Source organism: Rattus norvegicus, chromosome 4 (assembly GCF_036323735.1).
Source record: "Rattus norvegicus strain BN/NHsdMcwi chromosome 4, GRCr8, whole genome shotgun sequence".
Classification (NCBI taxonomy): Eukaryota; Metazoa; Chordata; class Mammalia; order Rodentia; family Muridae; genus Rattus; species Rattus norvegicus.
Genome location: NC_086022.1, coordinates 21,336,732 through 21,361,390, shown reverse-complemented (window position 1 = coordinate 21,361,390; position 24,659 = coordinate 21,336,732). Strand labels below are relative to the sequence as shown.

The 24,659-nt window shown below is 39.1% G+C and overlaps 1 protein-coding gene across 3 annotated transcripts in view; it reads left to right on the top strand.

Annotated features, from left to right (window-relative positions):
- The window catches only part of Sema3e (semaphorin 3E), a 257,764-nt gene that overhangs the window by 149,059 nt on the left and 84,046 nt on the right, over positions 1-24,659 (top strand). For all 3 annotated transcript variants that reach the window (XM_017592522.3, NM_001106579.1, XM_039107252.2), the window contains 2 exons: positions 213-272; positions 3,129-3,248. In XM_017592522.3, the coding sequence (XP_017448011.1) occupies positions 213-272; positions 3,129-3,248 (180 nt within the window). The remainder of the gene's footprint in view (positions 1-212; positions 273-3,128; positions 3,249-24,659) is intronic.

Below are 24,659 nucleotides of genomic sequence, written 5' to 3'. Positions count from 1 at the left end.
AAGGACTGCTAAAAAGGTTTAGCGTGAAGTCAAAGCTCATAGCTAAGTTTCCTCAAATGATTATCTGAAGAAAATGAGATTTCATCTATCTTTTCAGAAATTTGAACAAAATGGGAACAAATGGAATTGTGGAAGAAAATGATGTGGTTTTTTTAAAATATGTTTTACTTATAAATACAGTTGCCCTAATGATACATTATCTTCCATTTCAGATATACTGGCCTAGCACAGCAGTAAAAGTAGAAGAATGCATAATGAAAGGAAAAGACGCAGTAAGTACTATTCACTGTACATTAAATAAACAGTCTATTCTTGGTTGCCTATAAAGAACTGAATTACCAAAGTTTTACTTTCTTTTCGAAAGATATATACAATTGTGTTCATAAAGGGAGGAAATATGCAATAGTACATTCTTCTATGAAACTAATTTCAATGTATAGTTGAAAGAACATAGGGCACCATCCTGACTGGAGCATGTACTTTTTAAATTCATTTCTTTTTATTGTACACACACACACACACACACACATACACACACACACACACACAGACACACACATGTTTTGCTTACATGTCTGTCTGTACATACATGTATGTATGGCCCAAAGAAATTGTTTGGTTCTCTAGAATTCTTAACCGCTGAGCCATCTCTCTAGCCCCAAGTTGAGCTGTTGATTTATTATATTTTAAGAAACTTAGATTTATAAATTCCTTACACAAATGTTTTTCTTCTGATAATTTGGGAGAAAATAGTGATTCTCGGAGGTTTGATTTTTGTTTGATGGGAATAAAAGAAGACACACTGTTCAGATGATTTTGCTTCACTTTGATTAAGTAGTTACGAAAGCAAAAAGAAAATGAGACCATAAAGTGTGAGAAGATATAGCAGGAAAAATGCTTGACTCATTTTACAAAGCTTCTTGGGTCGCCCCTGGTGTTTGAAGCAAAGTGTATCTCATATCAATTCAGAGTCCATGACGTACAGGAATGAGAGGTGCTGTTCTCAATACTCCAGATTCTCTCAGACGTGGCAGAGAGGCTTCCACATGTAAGGAGTGGCCATCCCTGAGGGAAAATATATGCCTTGGAGAGAAGCCATAGGTATTTCCTTGAAAGCAAATGTATCTTTGTTTCTATTAAGCTAAAATATGTAAACGACTGACACATTATTAGTATCTCCCAGTGCTCTGTTGCAACTGGAGTGTAGCCAAGGAATGAGTCAATGCTCTTGCTGCTTTAGTCCACACCGTGATGCTGAGAAGGGAACATCCTCTCAGCCCATGTCAATCTGTGCTCAACTGAGCCAAAGTGTGGTCTAATAAGCTTTTCCCAAGGACAGTGTGTCAATAGAGGAAAAAGCAGATGCTTCAAGCTATGTGAGGACAAATACTTTTACCTTGTCTGCATGGTAAGATTCTGTTAACTGTGTGGGCTCACACTCTAAGCAAAATGTTACACATATATGAGAAGTCGAATATATATACATATATATATATATGTATACATACATACACACACACGTGTGTGTGTGTGTGTGTGTGTGTGTGTAACATCAATTAATGAAAAAAGAGTTCACGAATTTAAAAGAGAGCAAGGAAGAATACATGGGAGGGTTCGGAGGGAGGAACAGGAATGTATAAGTGATATAATTGTATTATAACATCCCCAAATAAACTAAATAATATACAATATTGCTGTGGCAAAAATAGGTTATCTGGGAAGAGATATATTTGCATGAGGGCATGGATGATCGAGAAAGAATGAAAATAGCAGAGGCACAGTGTCAGCAGAGAAAGAGTAAGTGCTTCCATCAATGTGAGGGCAGATCATTTTCACCATGTCTACATAGTCAGGCTCTCCTACAATCTTTAAATTTTTATAAAGAACCCCATCATTTTGCTCAATGAGTCCATTATCTTGAAAATAAAAATATAGTATTGATTATTACAAATTCAGTGCAATTCTGGTAAATTTTCTCATTGTTTGAAGTCTACGCAATGTCACTAAAAAGAAATTGTTGAAAATTGGGAGGAGAAACAGTGTCAGGCAAGTCCTGTGTGTCAGAGTCGATGTTTGACTGTTAAGTGAGCTCAACAATGAATGAGTTAAATATTGTTCTCTGTAAACTTGAATTTAAAACTAGTGTTGCCCAACTAGAGCTCCCTGAAACATGGCCTGTATGATTCTCTGATAAACAGAGTTGATCAGATGCAGCACACCCTCACACACCCCATTCTCTGTGGCTTCTTTCCTTCTGTTGCTGGTATCCTGGGGACAAGCACGAGTTGGCACACAGTCAGTATCTTTATGTACCAAGATGGTTGACCCTTGGACTATAACATTCTGCAGCAACACGATCCTCAGAGTAATGTTACAGTCAAATGTTATTTCTAGTGGATGGTTTTATATATTTTTAAAACATTTTCCCCAAATTACATTTTACGTAAATTTATCACTTTGAGGCTAAAAGTACTATTTTGCCTATGAAAACTCTTTAGTGCCAATGGAAACTTCTACACCTGAGGGTGTATTTTAGTTTAAAAAATAAGTATTGGATTTTCTGTGTTAATGCTCACTGCAGGGATTATGGCAAATTGGTATTGTGGTTCAATCTTCATCAGAATTACCTTCGCTAGTTAAAAACCTTAAGAGTATTAAAAAGTTCTGTAGTACCCAATATCTACATCATATATTTTCTTAATAATAATGCTGTTTTTCTAATTACTGACTTTCTAATTTTATTCTGGTTCACTGTTTATATTGTTCTTTAAAAATGTCAGCACTGGGAATAATTTAATTACATGGGAAACATACTGGATGCAAATCAGTATAATTGAATCATTTTTAGATGCATTTGTGACCCTTGTTTTATTTCCTCAGTGTGATAGACTACCATAAAAATGGCCTACAGTATTATACAAATTATAAAAATTATGTCATATTTCGGTGCACTTTAAAGTGTGACTTACTCTAGCTCCTTTCTCCCAGGTCCTCATCTTCTTTATTCTGTTCCTTTTTTTTCCTCCCGATTCATTCTCCCGTTCTAGGACTGAGGGACAGCAAAGATCAAAGGCAGGTTAAACATTTGTTTTATTCTCACTCTGTGTTTCCTTTTGAATCTTTTTTAGAATGAGTGTGCCAATTATGTCCGGGTTTTGCATCACTACAACAGGACACACCTTCTGACCTGTGCTACGGGAGCCTTTGATCCACACTGTGCCTTTATCCGAGTCGGGCACCATTCAGAGGTAAGAAATCGCCTCAAAAAGAAAGACTGTGCTGTTTCCCTTACAAAAGATAAAATCACTGAGTTGTATTTATTTAATGTACGTGAGACAGAAGACTGATCTCTCGGTATCTTTAAAATTCCCATCAGCTCTCAACCTGTGAGCTAATTAGCCTACTGTGTATTTATTTGTGAATTTATTCACCAAACAATTTCATCTGCTTAACTTGTCTGCTTGGAACAGATTTTGCAAAACCAATGTGTGTTGTCTGCCATGCTCTTACATATATTTTACTAAATAAATTAAGCAAAACAGAGTCTATGTGGTGTGTGTTTACAGACAGATTCAGAAAGAGCCACACATAAACAAAGAGACATATGACCTCTATGAATAAAAATTTGCATGCTGTGCTTTACAAATGATACATAAAGCCTTTTGATTTTATAATTATGTTCTTTCCAGTCAGGCGAGGTAAGGAACACAGCAGAGGGAAAAGATTTCAAAGCAATAAAGGATGAATCTCAGTGTGAGAAAGACATGCATCTTATCCCCAAATATATCGACATTAGGCAATATGATGCTATATTAGCAATGACTCCATTACCACAGCTACTCTTAACAAGACAATGTGTGCCAACAAGGAGTCTCCAAGGTTAGGTAAACTCCTGGGTCCCGCAAGCCGAGTAAGCTCTGCTTTATCTTGCTCATAATTTGTAGCATGTTCCACCCCAATTTCATTCAGCAGTGTGTGGAATAGTACTCTGATTTCACGAATTGCTGCCTGTCATTTACACAAGAAGGCATAATTGAATATATTCCTTGATTTATCATGGCATATATATAGGTAAGGCATTTAATACTTACATCCTATTTATGAAAATGCAGTAGTGACTATAAATTTATAAAGAAGACCATTCATTTATAAGAATGCTTCGTTCAGATGGTACTTGTACTACTTAGTACAATAGGTATTAATAGCAAATACAATTAGCAATATCAAAGCACTTAATAGTTTCCTCTAGAGACTGCCCCAGATTGAGGTACTTTAGGAGTACCGAAATAGTATAAGTATCACACACAAAGACACCTCAATGCACTGCTTGGTACATCTTAGAGACACGGGGATGGGATTGGAGAATTTTAGTTAGAGATACAGAAGGGAACTCAGACTAGTGCAAGGTCAGATTGCATAATTGCACAGGATAAATTAATCAATATGCTTCCATGCGGACATATGCACATACATATTCTCTGTATATCTGCTAGCCATGTGATCTCTGCTGCATTTAGTTACTGGTACCTTTATTAATCCTTGACTCTCTGAGCAGAGGATTCATGATTAGATCTGCGTTATTAATCCTTTCAGTATTTTAAGATGCTTTGTTATCTCTATTTTTTGATTTTATTAGTTTTTTGAGAATTTCATGCAAGATACTTTGATCATATTCACCCTCCAAACTCTTCCTTATCCTCATCAATCCAACTTTGTGTCTTAAACCAGCAACAACAAAGAAATAAAATGATCAACCAACAAACAACAAAACCCAACCATGACCAGTTGTGTTGCCCCAAAATTCTTGGATGTGTGTGTCATTTAGAGAAATTGGCCTCTCCCTTTCCCAACTCCAAAGTTAGGCATGGGATTGTGTGCCCACCTCCTCTCTCCATGATGGGACATGGTCTGGCTTGAGTTTTTGCATGCTGTCACATCTACCATGTGTTCACAAGTAGAGCTGCCATCATGTATGCAAAGGATTCTAGCTCTTGGTACTCATTCACAACCTCTGACAATGATTTCTGGACATTGGGAGGAAGATGAGTGGTATATGTTCCATTTAGAGGTGAATATTTCCTCTGTGTTTGTTTGTTTTCAGAATAGTGTCTGTCTTTGCTTTTCAGCAAGTCATCTGAAATGCATCTCTATGTGCAGAGGTCTTTGACAAAAACATACCAATATTTCCTAGGATACCAAGACATGAGGTTCATCTATCACCTACCTTTATGTTTTACAAGTGAATATCATTGAATAGCATCATTTCTCCTGTCAGTCTCTTGTCCGTTTCCTGTAGAGGCTTCAGCATGCGTACATACATGTCATCTCACATGTCACTAACTCAGTTCACTTTTATGCAGTCATTTACTCTCCTTCCATCATTATGAGAATTCTGGGAACGGAAATCCAGTGATCAAGCTGGTGTTGCAGAAAGTCATCTCATTCAAGAAGTTTACTTTTGTTCCGGAAGATCAAAGACTATCCACCACTTCAGTTGAAAGTGTCCCTTTCTTTGTTGTCTTAGCAAATGGGTAAAATGTCTTCTGATCACTGGAGAATACTCTGGCAGTCATCACTCTGCTGCTCTTCTTTTCTGCTTACTAAGTGATAAAGACTGTTATTTTGCATCATAGCTCAACTTAAGGTCAATGTTTTTCTCTTTCTAGTCATTGGTGAGGGTCTGCTCACACACACACACATATGTGTGTGTGTGTGTTGTGTGTATGTGTGTGTCTATATATATTATATGCATGTGTGTCATGTGTGTGTTTGTATGTATGTATGTATGTATGTATGTATATATTTCATGTATTGGATGACTTCGAACACAATTTATGCACAGCATGTAGAAATTCAGGGCACAACCTCAGGTCTTAGATACTGTCCTCATTTTCTAACTGAGTTAACATTTTAAGCCTTGCTGGTGATTTCTCAATAAGTCTTCCACATTGGTACTCACTACTACCATCCACAGGAACTAGGTATGCCTCAGGAGAAATAAGTCTTCGCCTTGCTCTTCAACAATCCCCAATGCATCCAAATAGTTTTTGTTAAAGTTTTTTCCCTTGCTTCAATCATGCTGGAAAAGTTATTTCAATACAAAAATCTGTTGAATTAACAAAATAGAAGCATATGTAATTAAGCTTAATATCCACAGCATTGAATGTTTGATGTCATGCAGTCCAATATGAAAACTCTACATGTCATAAAAGGAATTTGTAGCTCCATGATAATAAGCGGTGAGGGATCTATTCCCACAGCACCTCTTGGAAGCTTGGAGCACTATGTGAGTAAATGCAAAGTTAACAATTATTGCAATGAAGGAAATCACTTAAATTAAAAGACTCAGAGAGGGTCATTACGGATGAGTTTGCAAATATTTGCCTAAGTTATATATGAAAAAATAATGATGGGGAAACCTAATTGTGACCTCAATGGCATATGGTGGTACTTGAAAGTTTTCAGTATTGAGAAGACAGAATTTTGAGCAGAGTACTGGGCTGACCTGACTTTAATTTGCATTAATTCAAGCAGGAAAGATGAAGGGCACAGAAGCACTTGAGGAGCCTATCATAAGCATTCTGAGAGATCACAAAGTGTTTAGCAGTGTTGCTGTTATAGCTGAGACACATGCATGGAACTGAAGGGAGAGACTGCTCACCAACAGACTGTATACAACAATTTTTATTTAAGTGATAAAGGTAAATGGGAATGAGAATTAAAAGCAGCTCCAGTTGTATTTCTTGTTAACCAGGGAGAGATGTGGCCTTTAACATAGAAGCACTTAACTCTGCAAATGGTGCATTCCTTGAGGGCATCACGAATGCTCTGAATTTCTTAGATTTTTTCTTCCTTTTCATTCTCATTTACAATATGATATGAAAGATTTGATCTTGACCAAAATGGATGTTAACACAGATTTTATTAGTGAATTATCTAGGATGGAGATGATGGTAGTCCCTGAATGTCTACTATCCAACTTCAGATTTATTTCATCTCTCACAGATTATTTCATGTATATCCATGGAAACAGAGTGAGAAGAGATGTGGCATAATTAGGTTGGTATAAATTCATACTCGTATAGGAGAAATGACGATCATGATTAAATTGGCAGGCAAAGATCACCAGTCAGTTCTACAGGGAGAGCAGTTTTGATTACAGGAAGCCAAATGTGGCTGAAATAGTGACAAATTAAACAGAATACTAATGTCCATTTAACTTAGTAAGACTTGGCCATGCATTCAAAGAGTTAAGGGAAAAGGCATGGGCAAGTACTGAAGTGCAGAAATTACTTTTATCAGTGTACTAGATACAGATTTTAACTCTTTTACAAAATCAGAGGATAAAGGTACCATCTTAGATGTAAGGAAGGTCGAGAAGAAGCAACTGGCCAGAGACAAATACCAGAGACTATTCAATCAATACAGCCCAAGCGTGGCATACTAAGGGTTACTTCTCAGGACTGAGACTCAAGCAGGAGGTATATTTGATCATTCATTCCTCACTAGTTTGAGTGTTTTATTGTGTCCATTTATATTTGGGAGTAAGTGTATTTGCATGCCTACCAAATCTTGAGTATGATTCCTTGCCTGGGAGAATTTGAGAAAACAGCTAAATGGAAAGCCAGGGGTCCCTGGAGTTTGGAAGGTGATAGAGAATGAAAGTCCACAAAGATAAGTAAGGAGGGAATAGGAAGGTTGGCAGAAAACGAGAAGAGTGAGGTGTAAAGAATGATGGAGAATCTGTATGGTTTAAAGCTTCCCAGGACTGCCACACCCAGGAGACCTAGAGGTACTGAAGAGGGAGGGCATCTTGCTGAAGTGCGCATGCTTACGCCAGCCTCCTAGACCAGAAGACCAAGGCCAGGCAGCTCTTGGATCACTTGTATCTCTTTGCTTCATTTATTTTACTTTTAACTTTTATTTAGTACATAATATAAGTACGGGAGTACAAAAATGTAAATGTTGAATTACTCAGGACTGCTGGGATAGCGTAGTAGTTATGATGGGACCTGTTCTTCCAGAGGTTCTAGATTCCGTTACAGATCGTGGTTAAGAAGCGTCTGTGATTCTAGTTCCGGGGGATCCAAAGACGTCTGCTGGAATTCACAGGCCTTAGACTGAACACTGTGTGCAGACATATGTGCAGTCAAAACATACTCCATACACTTAGAATAAAAATAATAAAAATAAAGAATAGGTCCCAGACCCCGTGGGAAAGAGACCTCACCGCCTGGTCAGGTGGGCACTCCTGAGGCTGCAGAGCAGAAGAGACCACCAACACTGCCCACCCCTGCCCACATCCCTGGCCCAAGAGGAAACTGTATAAGGCCTCTGGGCTCCCGTGGGGGAGGGCCCAGGAGCGGCAGGACCCCTGCCTGAGACACCGCCGGAACCTGAAGGAAACAGACGGGATAAACAGTTCTCTGCACCCAAATCCCGTGGGAGGGAGAGCTAAACCTTCAGAGAGGCAGACAAGCCTGGGAAACCAGAAGAGACTGCTCCCTGCACACACATCTCAGACGCCAGAGGAAAACACCAAAGGCCATCTGGAACCCTGGTGCACTGAAGCTCCCGGAAGGGGCGGCGCATATCTTCCTGGTTGCTGCCGCTGCAGAGAGCCCATGAGCAGCACCCCACGAGCGAACTTGAGCCTCGGGACCACAGGTAAGACCAACTTTTCTGCTGCAAGTGACCTGCCTGGTGAACTCAAGACACAGGCCCACAGGAACAGCTGAAGACCTGTAGAGAGGAAAAACTACACGCCCGAAAGCAGAACACTCTGTCCCCATAACTGACTGAAAGAGAGGAAAACGGGTCTACAGCACTCCTGACACACAGGCTTATAGGACAGTTTAGCCACTGACAGAAATAGCAGAACAAAGTAACACTAGAGATAATCTGATGGCAAGAGGCAAGCGCAGGAACCCAAGCAACAGAAACCAAGACTACATGGCAACATCGGAGCCCAATTCTCCCACCAAAACAAACATGGAATATCCAAACACACCAGAAAAGCAAGATCTAGTTTCAAAATCATATTTGATCATGGTGCTGGAGGACTTCAAGAAAGACGTGAAGAACTCCCTTAGGGAAACACAGGAAAACATTAATAAACAAGTAGAAGCCTACAGAGAGAAATCGCAAAAATCCCTGAAAGAATCGCAAAAATCCCTGAAAGAATTCCAGGAAAACACAATCAAACAGTTGAAGGAATTAAAAATGGAAATAGAAGCAATCAAGAAAGAACACATGGAAACAACCCTGGATATAGAAAACCAAAAGAAGAGACAAGGAGCTGTAGATACAAGCTTCACCAACAGAATACAAGAGATGGAAGAGAGAATCTCAGGAGCAGAAGATTCCATAGAAATCATTGACTCAACTGTCAAAGATAATGTAAAGTGGAAAAAGCTACTGGTCCAAAACATACAGGAAATCCAGGACTCAATGAGAAGATCAAACCTAAGGATAATAGGTATAGAAGAGAGTGAAGACTCCCAGCTCAAAGGACCAGTAAATATCTTCAACAAAATCATAGAAGAAAACTTCCCTAACCTAAAAAAAGAGATACCCATAGACATACAAGAAGCCTACAGAACTCCAAATAGATTGGACCAGAAAAGAAACACCTCCCGTCACATAATTGTCAAAACACCAAACGCACAAAATAAAGAAAGAATATTAAAAGCAGTAAGGGAAAAATGTCAAGTAACATATAAAGGGAGACCTATCAGAATCACACCAGACTTCTGGCCAGAAACTATGAAGGCCAGAAGATCCTGGACAGATGTCATACAGACCCTAAGAGAACATAAATGCCAGCCCAGGTTACTGTATCCTGCAAAACTCTCAATTAACATAGATGGAGAAACCAAGATATTCCATGACAAAACCAAATTTACACAATATCTTTCTACAAACCAGCACTACAAAGGATAATAAATGGTAAAGCCCAACATTAGGAGGCAAGCTATACCCTAGAAGAAGCAAGAAACTAATCGTCTTGGCAACAAAACAAAGAGAGTGAAAGCACACAAACATAGCCTCACATCCAAATATGAATATAACGGGAAGCAATAATCACTATTCCTTAATATCTCTCAACATCAATGGCCTCAACTCCCCAATAAAAAGAAATAGATTAACAAACTGGATACGCAATGAGGACCCTGCATTCTGCGGCCTACAGGAAACACACCTCAGAGACAAAGACAGACACTACCTCAGAGTGAAAGGCTGGAAAACAACTTTCCAAGCAAATGGTCAGAAGAAGCAAGCTGGAGTAGCCATTCTAATATCAAATAAAATCAATTTCCAACTAAAAGTCATCAAAAAAGATAAGGAAGGACACTTCATATTCATCAAAGGAAAAATCCACCAACATGAACTCTCAATCCTAAATATCTATGCCCCAAATACAAGGGCACCTACATACGTAAAAGAAACCTTACTAAAGCTCAAAACACACATTGCACCTCACACAATAATAGTGGGAGATTTCAACACCCCACTCTCATCAATGGACAGATCATGGAAACAGAAATTAAACAGTGATGTCGACAGACTAAGAGAAGTCATGAGCCAAATGGACTTAACGGATATTTATAGAACATTCTATCCTAAAGCAAAAGGATATACCTTCTTCTCAGCTCCTCATGGTACTTTCTCCAAAATTGACCATATAATTGGTCAAAAAACGGGCCTCAACAGGTACAGAAAGATAGAAATAATCCCGTGCGTGCTATCGTACCACCACGGCCTAAAACTTGTCTTCAATAACAATAAGGGAAGAATGCCCACATATACGTGGAAATTGAACAATGCTCTACTCAATGGTAACCTGGTCAAGGAAGAAATAAAGAAAGAAATTAAAAACTTTTTAGAATTTAATGAAAATGAAGGTACAACATACCCAAACTTATGGGACACAATGAAAGCTGTGCTAAGAGGAAAACTCATAGCGCTGAGTGCCTGCAGAAAGAAACAGGAAAGAGCATATGTCAGCAGCTTGACAGCACACCTAAAAGCTCTAGAACAAAAAGAAGCAAATACACCCAGGAGGAGTAGAAGGCAGGAAATAATCAAACTCAGAGCTGAAATCAACCAAGTAGAAACAAAAAGTACCATAGAAAGAATCAACAGAACCAAAAGTTGGTTCTTTGAGAAAATCAACAAGATAGATAAACCCTTAGCCAGACTAACGAGAGGACACAGAGAGTGCGTCCAAATTAACAAAATCAGAAATGAAAAGGGAGACATAACTACAGATTCAGAGGAAATTCAAAAAATCATCAGATCTTACTATAAAAACCTATATTCAACAAAACTTGAAAATCTTCAGGAAATGGACAATTTCCTAGACAGATACCAGGTATCGAAGTTAAATCAGGAACAGATAAACCAGTTAAACAACCCCATAACTCCTAAGGAAATAGAAGCAGTCATTAAAGGTCTCCCAACCAAAAAGAGCCCAGGTCCAGACGGGTTTAGTGCAGAATTCTATCAAACCTTCATAGAAGACCTCATACCAATATTATCCAAACTATTCGACAAAATTGAAACAGATGGATGCCTACCAAATATCTTCTACGAAGCCACAATTACACTTATACCTAAACCACACAAAGACACAACAAAGAAAGAGAACTTCAGACCAATTTCCCTTATGAATATCGACGCAAAAATACTCAACAAAATTCTGGGAAACCGAATTCAAGAGCACATCAAAACAATCATCCACCATGATCAAGTAGGCTTCATCCCAGGCATGCAGGGATGGTTTAATATACGGAAAACCAACAACGTGATCCATTATATAAACAAACTGAAAGAACAGAACCACATGATCATTTCATTAGATGCTGAGAAAGCATTTGACAAAATTCAACACCCCTTCATGATAAAAGTCCTGGAAAGAATAGGAATTCAAGGCCCATACCTAAACATAGTAAAAGCCGTATACAGCAAACCAGTTGCTAACATTAAACTAAATGGAGAGAAACTTGAATCATTCCCACTATATCAGGGAATAGACAAGGCTGCCCACTCTCTCCCTACTTATTCAATATAGTTCTTGAAGTTCTAGCCAGAGCAATCAGACAACAAAAGGAGATCAAGGGGATACAGATCGGAAAAGAAGAAGTCAAAATATCACTATTTGCAGATGATATGATAGTATATTTAAGTGATCCCAAAAGTTCCACCAGAGAACTACTAAAGCTGATAAACAACTTCAGCAAAGTGGCTGGGTATAAAATTAACTCAAATAAATCAGTTGCCTTCCTCTATACAAAAGAGAAACAGCCGAGAAAGAAATTAGGGAAACGACACCCTTCATAATAGACCCAAATAATATAAAGTACCTCGGTGTGACTTTAACCAAGCAAGTAAAAGATCTGTACAATAAGAACTTCAAGACACTGAGGAAAGAAATTGAAGAAGACATCAGAAGAAGGAAAGATCTCCCATGCTCATGGATTGGTAGGATTAATATAGTAAAAATGGCCATTTACCAAAAGCAATCTACAGATTCAATGCAATCCCCATCAAAATACCAATCCAATTCTTCAAAGAGTTAGACAGAACAATTTGCAAATTCATCTGGAATAACAAAAAACCCAGGATAGCGAAAGCTATCCTCAACAATAAAAGGACTTCTGGGGGAATCACTATCCCTGAACTCAAGCAGTATTACAGAGCAATAGTGATAAAAACTGCATGGTATTGGTACAGAGACAGACAGATAGACCAATGGAATAGAATTGAAGACCCAGAAATGAACCCACACACCTATGGTCACTTGATTTTTGACAAAGGAGCCAAAACCATCCAATGGAAAAAAGATAGCATTTTCAGCAAATGGTGCTGGTTCAACTGGAGGGCAACATGTAGAAGAATGCAGATCGATCCATGCTTATCACCCTGTACAAAGCTTAAGTCCAAGTGGATCAAGGACCTCCACATCAAACCAGACACACTCAAACTAATTGAAGAAAAACTAGGGAAGCATCTGGAACACATGGGCACTGGAAAAAATTTCCTGAACAAAACACCAATGGCTTACGCTCTAAGATCAAGAATCAACAAATGGGATCTCATAAAACTGCAATGCTTCTGTAAGGCAAAGGACACTGTGGTTAGGACAAAACGGCAACCAACAGATTGGGAAAAGATCTTTACCAATCCTACAACAGATAGAGGCCTTATATCCAAAATATACAAAGAACTCAAGAAGTTAGACAGCAGGGAAACAAATAACCCTATTAAAAAATGGGGTTCAGAGCTAAACAAAGAATTCACAGCTGAGGAATGCCAAATGGCTGAGAAACACCTAAAGAAATGTTCAACATCTTTAGTCATAAGGGAAATGCAAATCAAAACAACCCTGAGATTTCACCTCACACCAGTGAGAATGGCTAAGATCAAAAACTCAGGTGACAGCAGATGCTGGCGAGGATGTGGAGAAAGAGGAACACTCCTCCATTGTTGGTGGGATTGCAGACTGGTAAAACCATTCTGGAAATCAGTCTGGAGGTTCCTCAGAAAATTGGACATTGAACTGCCTGAGGATCCAGCTATACCTCTCTTGGGCATATACCCAAAAGATGCCTCAACATATAAAAGAGACACGTGCTCCACTATGTTCATCGCAGCCTTATTTATAATAGCCAGAAGCTGGAAAGAACCCAGATGCCCTTCAACAGAGGAATGGATACAGAAAATGTGGTACATCTACACAATGGAATATTACTCAGCTATCAAAAACAACGAGTTTATGAAATTCGTAGGCAGATGGTTGGAACTGGAAAATATCATCCTGAGTGAGCTAACCAAATCACAGAAAGACATACATGGTATGCACTCATTGATAAGTGGCTATTAGCCCAAATGATTGAATTACCCTAGATCCCTAGAACAAACGAAACTCAAGACGGATGATCAAAATGTGAATGCTTCACTCCTTCTTTAAATGAGGAAAAAGAATACCCTTGGCAGGGAAGGGAGAGGCAAAGATTAAAACAGAGACTGAAGGAACACCCATTCAGAGCCTGCCCCACATGTGGCCCGTACATATACAGCCACCCAATTAGACAAGATGGATGAAGCAAAGAAGTGCAGACCGACAGGAGCCGGATGTAGATCGCTCCTGAGAGACACAGCCAGAATACAGCAAATACAAAGGCGAATGCCAGCAGCAAACCACTGAACTGAGAATAGGTCCCCCGTCGAAGGAATCAGAGAAAGAACTGGAAGAGCTTGAAGGGGCTCGAGACCCCATATGTACAACAATGTCAAGCAACCAGAGCTTCCAGGGACTAAGCCACTACCTAAAGACTATACATGGACTGACCCTGGACTCTGACCCCATAGGTAGCAATGAATATCCTAGTAAGAGCACCAGTGGAAGGGGAAGCCCTGGGTCCTGCTAAGACTGAACCCCCAGTGAACTAGACTATGGGGGGGAGGGCGGCAATGGGGGGAGGGTTGGGAGGGGAACACCCATAAGGAAGGGGAGGGGGGAGGAGGGATGTTTGTCCGGAAACCGGGAAAGGGAATAACACTCGAAATGTATATAAGAAATACTCAAGGTAATAATAAAAAAAAATAAAGAATAGAAATAAGAATAGCTAAGTCTTTTAAGATATAAAACTGATATTTTTTCTTTCTTTGCAAATGAGGTGTTAACCAACACTCTAATCTTTTTTTCTTAACCCCTTTCCCTCAGGGTGCAATATTTCCACTTTTTTTGCCTTTGTTTTCTCTTTTCTGTTTTTCAGTATTAGTAGTTTTCAAACTTACATTTCCTTTAATATATTTTTTCTCTCTATGACTTTCCGCATTCTGTCATGCTGTGTCTTGATGAGTTTATAATTTTGTTCCACATTGTTTTAATCCTAATGCCATTTTTCTAATTTAAGTGTCTATTTAAATACTAAGTTATATTTCTATATATTTTCTGCTGTCTTTTCATTAGCTTCCATTGTCTGTCTGTATTCCTTGTTTGCTTTTCTTGTAGCATTGTACTGGATTCAGTCAGAAACATTTCTGTTACTTATTTTGAATAAACGTTTAGGAGGGCAGTAGGGTTCAAAATAGATGTCCACCTTCACAGTGTGGAACTCACCATTCTTTCTTTTTGGGACTCTTCCAATTTGTGGACACGTATATGTATATTCTCCTTGTTCTTATTCTCACTTTTTTAAGCTCAGTATTAATTTTCCCATAACTTTCTATATGTCTTCCTTGGATAATATCTTTACAACTTCCAGAAGCAGCTTCATGGAGCAACATGGACCTGATAACACAGAAGCTCATGTGTTCATATCCTACTCCAAAAGCCCTTGCCATCACGTGGAGATTGGGCAGAGCTGATGAGTTTCAGCTGTTTGTCTAGAATGGTGTTTCGGTTGTTCTTGTTCTTGTTGTTTCTTCCCTCTGTGCAAGCCTTGCCTTGACTCTCTTGTCCGTTCATTGTCCCGGTGCTTCTGCTGTGTTTTTTGGTTATAAGAAATCCCTTCCTGCATCTGTTCAGCCATTAAAGGCAATTGCAATAGGTGTTAGAGAGACTGATTGTGGGAACCTGATCGCTCTGTTTTTATGGAGAATGTACGGAAACCAGAATGCATGTCTTTACACAAATATAATGCATTCCCTAAACCACACATCTCTGTCTAGCTCTAATCTCTTCTTAAAATGGAACCCATGCAGGGAATGTAGAGAGGTTCACAGAATAAAAGGGAGAGCTTCTGATATAAAACCTGAATTTATGTGTGTCAAGGTCTTGAGACTCTTGAAAAGTTACAATGGTTTTCAGAACATAAAAGCTCTCTTACCACAGTGTTTTGAGTACAGTGGTGCAGCATTAGTATAGTCCTATTCATATGAGCTTTATTTTACATAACAAATTATTAAAACGGTAGTTACTTTCAAAACTACATGTATTTTTTTTCATAGTTTTCATAGGGTAGGCCATACGGTGCCACTTGCCTGGTTTCTCTGCTCAGCTCTGCCAGGCTGAAATGGTAGTGTTGCCGAGACTGTGGTATATTTGGTCACATTTTTGTTGATACTAGTTTGATTTGGTTTTTAGTTCTAAGACTGAAGTCTTCATCCTGTCGATAGCTGGCCTTACCTGAGAGAGGTCATAGCCTGTGAGCAGGCTTTTCTATAGCATAGAAAAACACTTGTCCAGGGTCAGAGAAAGTCATGCAATAAAAATTATTGAGGGGACTTACTTTCCTGTCACCCGTGCAACAGGAAGCAATAACAATCCAGGTCTGGACTCCCAGCCATTTCAAAGGACCCACCAACCACACACAAGGAAAGGGAATTTCCCATGGAGTCCTTACCTGGGAGTGGAAATCTTGCCTGACATTGGCAGTGTTCCCACCTTACACCTGCTCTTTTCATCTTTTATGGACAAAGAGAAGGTTTGATGAATGCAGATGGTTTTAAACTTTTGGGGAAAAGGCACGTAACGAAAGGCCTGAAAAGAAGCGAATCTTTTTGAACTTTATTTAGAGCTCCCCTTTTGGATTTTTACATGGGAAGTTGCATTTTTTTTCTTACAGGTTTTCTGAAGATTATGGGATGACTATATTGGCCACCTCCCGAGTCTGTATACCCAAATAAGGGAAATTTTGATTGTCTTTGAGGGCATATGTTTTTAAAATGGAGACTGCTGTCATGTTTTATAAGTAGAGAGTATTTTTTTCAGTGTAACTTTATGTAAAGTGTATTTATATCACTTTTAAAATATGCAGACAAGATTAGTCATGCAAATGTATTTTGCACCAAGGAAAATTAAAAATGAACTTTAGGAATTTCAGCATGTGATTTTGATAAGTTTCTCCTCCTGCGGAGAACAGCAGCTCAGCTATTTAAGTTTGTATGTTTGCTGGCCCTGCAATCACTAGAACCGTAAGTCTACCTCCAGAAGCCTACATACGTATTGGAAAATATGTTATAAACAGTACCTGTGACATTTTTGCCAGAGTGCATCTGAACCTTGTAGTCTATAAATTATTTCTTTTTCTTCTTGTGTATAGTTCCCATAACTTCATATATTTTTAGATATTATCTTGCATTTTTCCTAACTTTGGAAACTATATTTTAATGGAACCTGAAAGAATGTATATACGAAACATTGTAAAAACATATTCATTATAAATACATACATTTTGTTGTTTTTTTTTATGTGCTTTCATACAGGGTTTCGATATGTAGACCATGTTGGCCTCAGATTTATAAACCTCTTTTATTTTTTTCCGAGCTGAGGACCGAACCCAGGGCCTTGCGCTTGCTAGGCAAGCGCTCTATCACTGAGCTAAATCCCAAACCCCTATAAACCCCTTAACACAGTCTCCTGATGTCTAGGATGACAGACATGTGGCATCCTGGCTAGCAGTGTGGCATTTTTATTGGGATATGTTTTTCTTCATGGTGTTTCACTGGTGCTGTTTTTTCAATATATTAACTTTTCCCTGTTAACAGTGCACACTAAGATCCCCACTGCAATATTAGTAAATATTTTATAATACTTTTAAGTATTCAAAAGTTGTCCACTAGCATTATCTACGTAAAGCAAGTATTTTATTTTAAACAACTAAAGTTAGTGTAGTCATAAACTTAATAGTATTTCTTTTGAATTTTACAAAGAAATATACCCACCCTGATTTAGAAAATTATTTTATTATTAACTCTTGTTTTTTAACCCATAAAACATGAGATTTCAAATTTATTCTTTTGATGTGTTTCTGTAAGATCTATTTAGTTTTTGGACTGGAGAGATGGCTCAGCCGTTAAAGGCTAGGCTCACACGCAAAAATAGGATCTATTTAGTGTTCTATGCTTAGATAAATATTTTACTAGTAGCTTAAAAATAAAGATAAGTAATTAGAGATAACTTTAAATTATTGCAGTCACTAACTACATGAATAAAATAGTTCTACACAAATATGCACTTGTATTTAACAATGTTTATACTTTCACACATTTTTTAGATATTAAGCTATTCTTTGTTTAAGAGAAGTATGCAAAAACATAACTTATAAATACTGTAATGATTATATGTTGATACATATGAAATGAAAATATTTTGTTGATTTTCGATAGATAGCATATGGGAGTGGTTTATAAGTGTATGTACTGTTCAATACTCTCTTACATTTTGTTTGAAATAAGTGATAGAAAGGCAAATTGGTATTATTTTAAATTTATAGTTTATTTGGAGTTCAGTCTATGAAGTTTTTGTTCTCCAGTGTAGGAGGCATCTGCAAGTGTATGTGTAACGTTGACTAGACAATGTAATCCCTATGAAAAGCAATAACAATAGTGATCATTTGGGGCTGGAGAGATGGCTCAGTGGTTAAGAGCACCTGCTACATTCAATGTCCAGCCACCGCGTGGTGGCTCACAACCATCTGTAATCTAATCTGATGCCCTCTTCTGGTGTGCCTGAAGACAATCGCAGTGTACTCATGTACAACAAATGAACAAACAAACAAATAAGTAAATAATTCTTTTTAAAAATAACGATCATTTAGTGATATATTTTTAAGGTAGACTGTGTTGTACATTGGGGTAGATAGCGAATGTTAACTGCAGAAGAGGAAATTACACTAAGTCAGCCGCTATCAAACATAAATGCTAAAAGATTAGTTCTGTAAAAGGAAGACTTATTTTCTCCCTTTCGGCCATTTCAAATCTTATCATATCAAGGTATATTTGCTATAAGGTGGAACTGGAAGATGTAAACAGTAATTATTTAAGAGGTTATACATCTTCTCTATCAGAATATCAGTCACTCACTATACTGTTCCATTTGCTGCTTGTACATAAAATCTCAAATCACTCTGCATTAAATAGTAAGGAGGCCATGGCAGATGCCCATTATTTTTGGGATTTTTACAATCCCTAAAGTTGTGTTAAAATGTCTCAAAAGAAAGAGATTGTTCCTTGACACCTTCAGCTGTTTTCAGTCTCATCAGTTGTAAACTGGTTAAATTTCCTTTCTAGGGGAAAGGGAATCAGGGGTCCCCCTGCTAGGTTTTTGCCCATGAATGATTATCTTGTTACTGGGGAGGCAGTCCCCACTTTGCATATTCTCTGTGTGTGAGGCAGTCAGTGTGAAACCTCCTCTCTGTGCCAGGAGCCTGTGCTTTGAGATTTCAAAGACCAGTAGGATGTTCAACAGCCTTCCCATTGGCCACTGGAGAATGAGGGTCCAAAGGAGACGTATGCTGAACCAGAACTGTAGCTAATTAAACAACTGGCAGGCCCAATACCCAGGGAACAGTGAGTTCTTTTGTAAGGACATTTTCCTAACTTGAGTAATGAATGCATGGAAAGGGTCAATAAACAAAAACTTGAAAGTTTGCCAGTGCCAGCTCCATATTCACCACCTCCTGGGCACTCCTCCATCGGATTGTGTTATCATCCCTCAGAACATGAGCGCACACACACACGTGCACACATGGAGGAGAAGGCATATTTCTATTCCAATCATGCCAATGGGTCCTTTTATGTCATTGGGAGACATAAATAAAAAACTATTAATCCTGAAGTGACAGTGAACCAGGAGGAGAGCAGCGTGCTCATGCGGCTGGCCATCGAAAGGCCAAGAAAGCACTTGTGGCTGCTGCCCAGCCAGCATTGTACCTCAGACTTTATAAACCGGCAGCCATATGCCTAATTCGGTTCACAGATGTGCCCTGTTTGTCGCAGCCAGCATTTCTTGTTTGTTTTCTTTTACAGAGCGTATATTCGGAAAACGCTTGGGTTCACATAGTGAATTGTGATTTCTATTGGACCTGCATGAAAAGATCAGTGGGAACCCAAAGCTTGTCAGCACACTCCCCACCCAGAGGTCTAAGCTTCACAATGCCCCCATAGTTCGAGGTCCCCACCACTGCCACAATAAAGGCTTACCGGATCCAGCCTGCCTGTTTTCATTCCCACCTGGTTCTGACTGACATTGACATTTGTGACTTAAGCACTAGAAGGACAATAAACTTAAAACTCTTAAGTACTTGCTTAACTAAGTTAGCCACTAACTTTTGAGTGAATGAGTAAACTGTGACAGCCTTTATACTTTGATAACAGCGTGGTATTCTTTTAAGTTTCTATTTTGTAGCAATATTTTTTTAATATTATTCTTTAATCTTTTCTTTACAGTCCAGTTATTGTCCCCTTCTCCTTTGTCCTCTGACTGTTCCTCATCCCATAGCTCCTCCCCCCCAACCTCACCACCATCCCCAAGAGAATGTCCCCAACTCCCCCATAAACACTAGACTTCCCCACTTCCTGGGACCTCAAATCTCTAAAGGGTTGGTGCATCTTCTCTCACTAAGGCCTCACCAGGTAATCCTCTGCTGGGGGCTTCGTATCAGCTGCTATATACTGCCTGTTGGTGGCTCAGTGTCTGAGAGATCTTGGGGGTCCAGGTTAGTTGAGACTGGTGGTTTTAAATATGGTATTCTCAATAAGTTCAAGTTAAGATCCTTTGTTTTCGTTGTTGTTTTAATGCATAAAGTTTTGGTTAAATTTAGAAAAATTGGCAGAAGTATATGTAAAATATAAAAAGGTAACAAATATAAATCTTCCCAATATATTTTGTTATATACATTTTGTATTGCTCTTGAAGAGCTTTGGTAGTAACAGGATAAACATTCATTTATTTTACATTTCAGTCTTTAGAATATGCATTATAACATCACAAAGAACAGAAACATTCTTTAGGTTCACTGCTAATTAAATTGTTAAATGCATGAATAAAAAGTTACATTCTTTTAAAAGAACCTGTGAAGAGGTTTCAAAATTTGAATGTATCTGTTAACCAACATTAGACCAAGAAGGGCATACCTAATGCCTCACAAGGTTATACCTCTTTCCTGCAGTCTCCTGCCAGAGAAGCACTTTCCTGACTATACCACTTTCCTGCATTCCCCCTGCCACTACCACACCCCCCCCCCATCCCAAGCAGGCACGATCCTGACTCTGTCACCATGAGTGGTTGCAACTTTTAGAGTGCAGTTGAATGGATCATATCACATTCTTGAGTTCAGCTTCCTTTGCTCAAAAACGTGCTCAGATTTTCACACTGTATAATCGCAGATCACATGCTACTTTGCTGTAGCATTTTGTAGAGGATAAACCTCAATTCATTTGCCTTCCTTCTTTCCCTGACCTTGCAGTTCAGTCTTATTATCAGTTTGTTGCTGTAAGCATTCTTTTTTGTTTTTTTGGATGTTTTCTTTATTTACATTTCATATGTTATCCCATTTGCTGGTTCCCCTGTAGAAACCCCCTATCCCATCCCTGTCCCTCTGCTTCTATGAAGGTCCTCCCTCACCCACCCTCTCCCTCCCACCTCCCTGCCCTGGCATTCCCCTACACCTCAGCATCTAGACATCACAGGACCATGCCTCTCCTCTCAGTGATGTCCAACAAGGCCATCTTCTGCTACATATGCAGCTGGAACCATGGGTCGCTCCATGCATAGTCTTAGAATGGTGTGTGGTTTAGTCCCTGGGGACTCTGGGCAGTCTCATTAGTTGATATTGTGGTTCTTCATATGGGGTTGCAAATCCCTTCAGATATTTCAGTCCTTTCTCTAATTCCTCCATTGGGGACTCCTTTCTCAGTCAGTTGGTTGGCTGCAAGCATCTGCCTCTGTATTTGTCATGCTCTGGCAGAGCCTCTCAGGAGACAGCTTTATCAGGCTCCTGTCAGCATTTACTTTTTGGCTTCCACTATAGTGTCTGGGTTTGGTCACTGAATGTGGAACTGACTGATCCCCAGGTATGGCAGTCTCCGGATGTACTTTCTTTCAGTCTCTGTTCCACACTTTGTCTCCTTATATCCTCTTGTGAGTATTTAGTGCCCCTTTCTAAGATGGACTGAAGCATCCACACTTTGGTCTTCCTTCTTCTTGAGCTTCATGTGGTCTGTAAATTGTATCTTTGGTATTGTAAGCTTTTGGGCTACTATCTACTTATCAGTGAGTGCATATCATGTATGTTTTTTTTTATGATTGGGTTACCTCACTCAGGGTGATATTTTCTAGCCCCATCGATTTTCATATGAATTTCATGAAGTCATTGTTTTTAATAGCTGAGTAGTACTCCATTGTGTAAATGCAACACATTTCCGTATCCATACCTCTGTTGAAGAGCATCTGGATTCTTTCCAGCTTCTGGCAATTATAAATAAGGCTGCTTTGAACATAGGGGAGCACGTGTCTTTGGTATATGTTGGAGCATCTTTTGGGTATATGCCCAGGAGTGGTGTAGCTGGGTCCTTAGGTAGTACTGTGCCCAAATTTCTGAGGACCTCCAGATTGACTTCCAAAGTGGTTGTACCAGCTTGCAATCCCACCAACAAAGGAGGAGTGTTCCTCTTTCTCCACATCCTCACAAGTATCTGTTGGCACCTGAGTTTTTGATGTTAGCCATCCTGACTGGTGTGAGGTAGAGTCTCAGAGTTGTTTTGATTTGCAATTCCCTAATGACTAAGGATGTTGAACATTTCTTTAGGTGCCTCTCAGTCATTTGATATTCCTCAGTTGAGAATTCTTTGTTTAACTCTGTATCCCATTCTTTTTTTTTTTTTTTTATTAACTTGAGTATTTCTTATATACATTTCGAGTGTTATTCTCTTTCCCGGTATCCGGGCAAACATCCCCCTCCCCCCTCCCCTTCCTTATGGGTGTTCCCCTCCCAACCCTCCCCCCCATTGCCGCCCTCCCCCCACCAGTCTAGTTCACTGGGGGTTCAGTCTTAGCAGGACCCAGGGCTTCCCCTTCCACTGGTGCTCTTACTAGGAAATTCATTGCTACCTATGAGGTCAGAGTCCAGGGTCAGTCCATGTATAGTCTTTAGGTAGTGGCTTAGTCCCTGGAAGCTCTGGTTGCTTGGCATTGTTGTACATATGGGGTCTCGAGCCCCTTCAAGCTCTTCCAGTTCTTTCTCTGATTCCTTCAATGGGGGTCCTATTCTCAGTTCAGTGGTTTGCTGCTGGCATTCGCCTCTGTATTTGCTGTATTCTGGCTGTGTCTCTCAGGAGCGATCTACATCCGGCTCCTGTCGGTCTGCACTTCTTTGCTTCATCCATCTTGTCTAATTGGGTGGCTGTATATGTATGGGCCACATGTGGGGCAGGCTCTGAATGGGTGTTCCTTCAGTCTCTGTTTTAATCTTTGCCTCTCTCTTCCCTGCCAAGGGTATTCTTGTTCCCCTTTTAAAGAAGGAGTGAAGCATTCACATTTTGATCATCCGTCTTGAGTTTCATTTGTTCTAGGCATCTAGGGTAATTCAAGCATTTGGGCTAATAGCCACGTATCAATGAGTGCATACCATGTATGTCTTTCTGTGATTGGGTTAGCTCACTCAGGATGATGTTTTCCAGTTCCAACCATTTGCCTACGAATTTCATAAAGTCGTTGTTTTTGATAGCTGAGTAATATTCCATTGTGTAGATGTACCACATTTTCTGTATCCATTCCTCTGTTGAAGGGCATCTGGGTTCTTTCCAGCTTCTGGCTATTATAAATAAGGCTGCAATGAACATAGTGGAGCACGTGTCTTTTTTATATGTTGGGGCATCTTTTGGGTATATGCCCAAGAGAGGTATTCTTTAATAGCATTATTTGACTGGAGTCTAACTTCTTGAGTTCTTTGTATATTTGGATATTAGCCCTCTATGGGAAGTAGGATTGGTAAAGATCTTTTCCCAATCTGTTGGTTGCCATTTTGTCCTATTGACAGTGTCCTTTGCCTTACAGATACTTTGCAGTTTTATGAGGTCCCATTTGTTGATTCTTGATCTTAGAGCATAAGCCACTGGTGTTCTGTTCAGGAAATTTTCCCTTGTGCTTATTTGTTTGAGGCTCTTTCCCCGCTTTTTCTTCTATTAGTTTTAGTGTATCTGGTTTTATGTGGAGGTCCTTGATCCACTTGGACTTTGGCATTGTACAAGGCAGTAAGAATGAATTGATTTGCATTCTTCTACATGCTGACCTCAAGTTGAACCAGCATCATTTGTTGAAAATACTATTTTTTTCCCACTTGATGGTTTCAGCTTTGTCAAAGATCAATTGACCATAGTGTGTGAGTCCATTTCTGGGTCTTCAATTATATTCCATTGATCTTCCTGCCTGTCTCTGTACCAAAACCATAAAGTTTTTTTTTATCACTATTGCTCTGTAATACAACTTGAGGTTAGGTATCATGATTCCCTGAGAATTTCTTTTATTGTTGAGAGTAGTTTTTGCTATCCTGAGGTTTTTTTTTTCATTTTTTTCTTTTATTAGATATTTTTTAATTTACATTTCAAATGTTATTCCTTTTCCCAGTGTCCCAGACATATCCTGAGTTTTTTGTTTTTCCAAATGAATTTGCAAATTGCTCTTTCTAACTCTATGAAGAATTGAATTGGAATTGCATTTTGCAGACATGGATGTGCTTTTGTTGAGTCTATTGTAGGAGTACAATTGCTGGGTCATAGAAGATGCCTGTGTTGGCCTTCAGTAAATTTCAGTAGATGACTCTCAGTCATCATCCACTCATAGTCAATTCCCAGTCTATTGCACCCTCATACAGTGGCTATGTCTTCTATTTACATCGTATACCACAAGCTGACTATTGTCTCTTTATTCT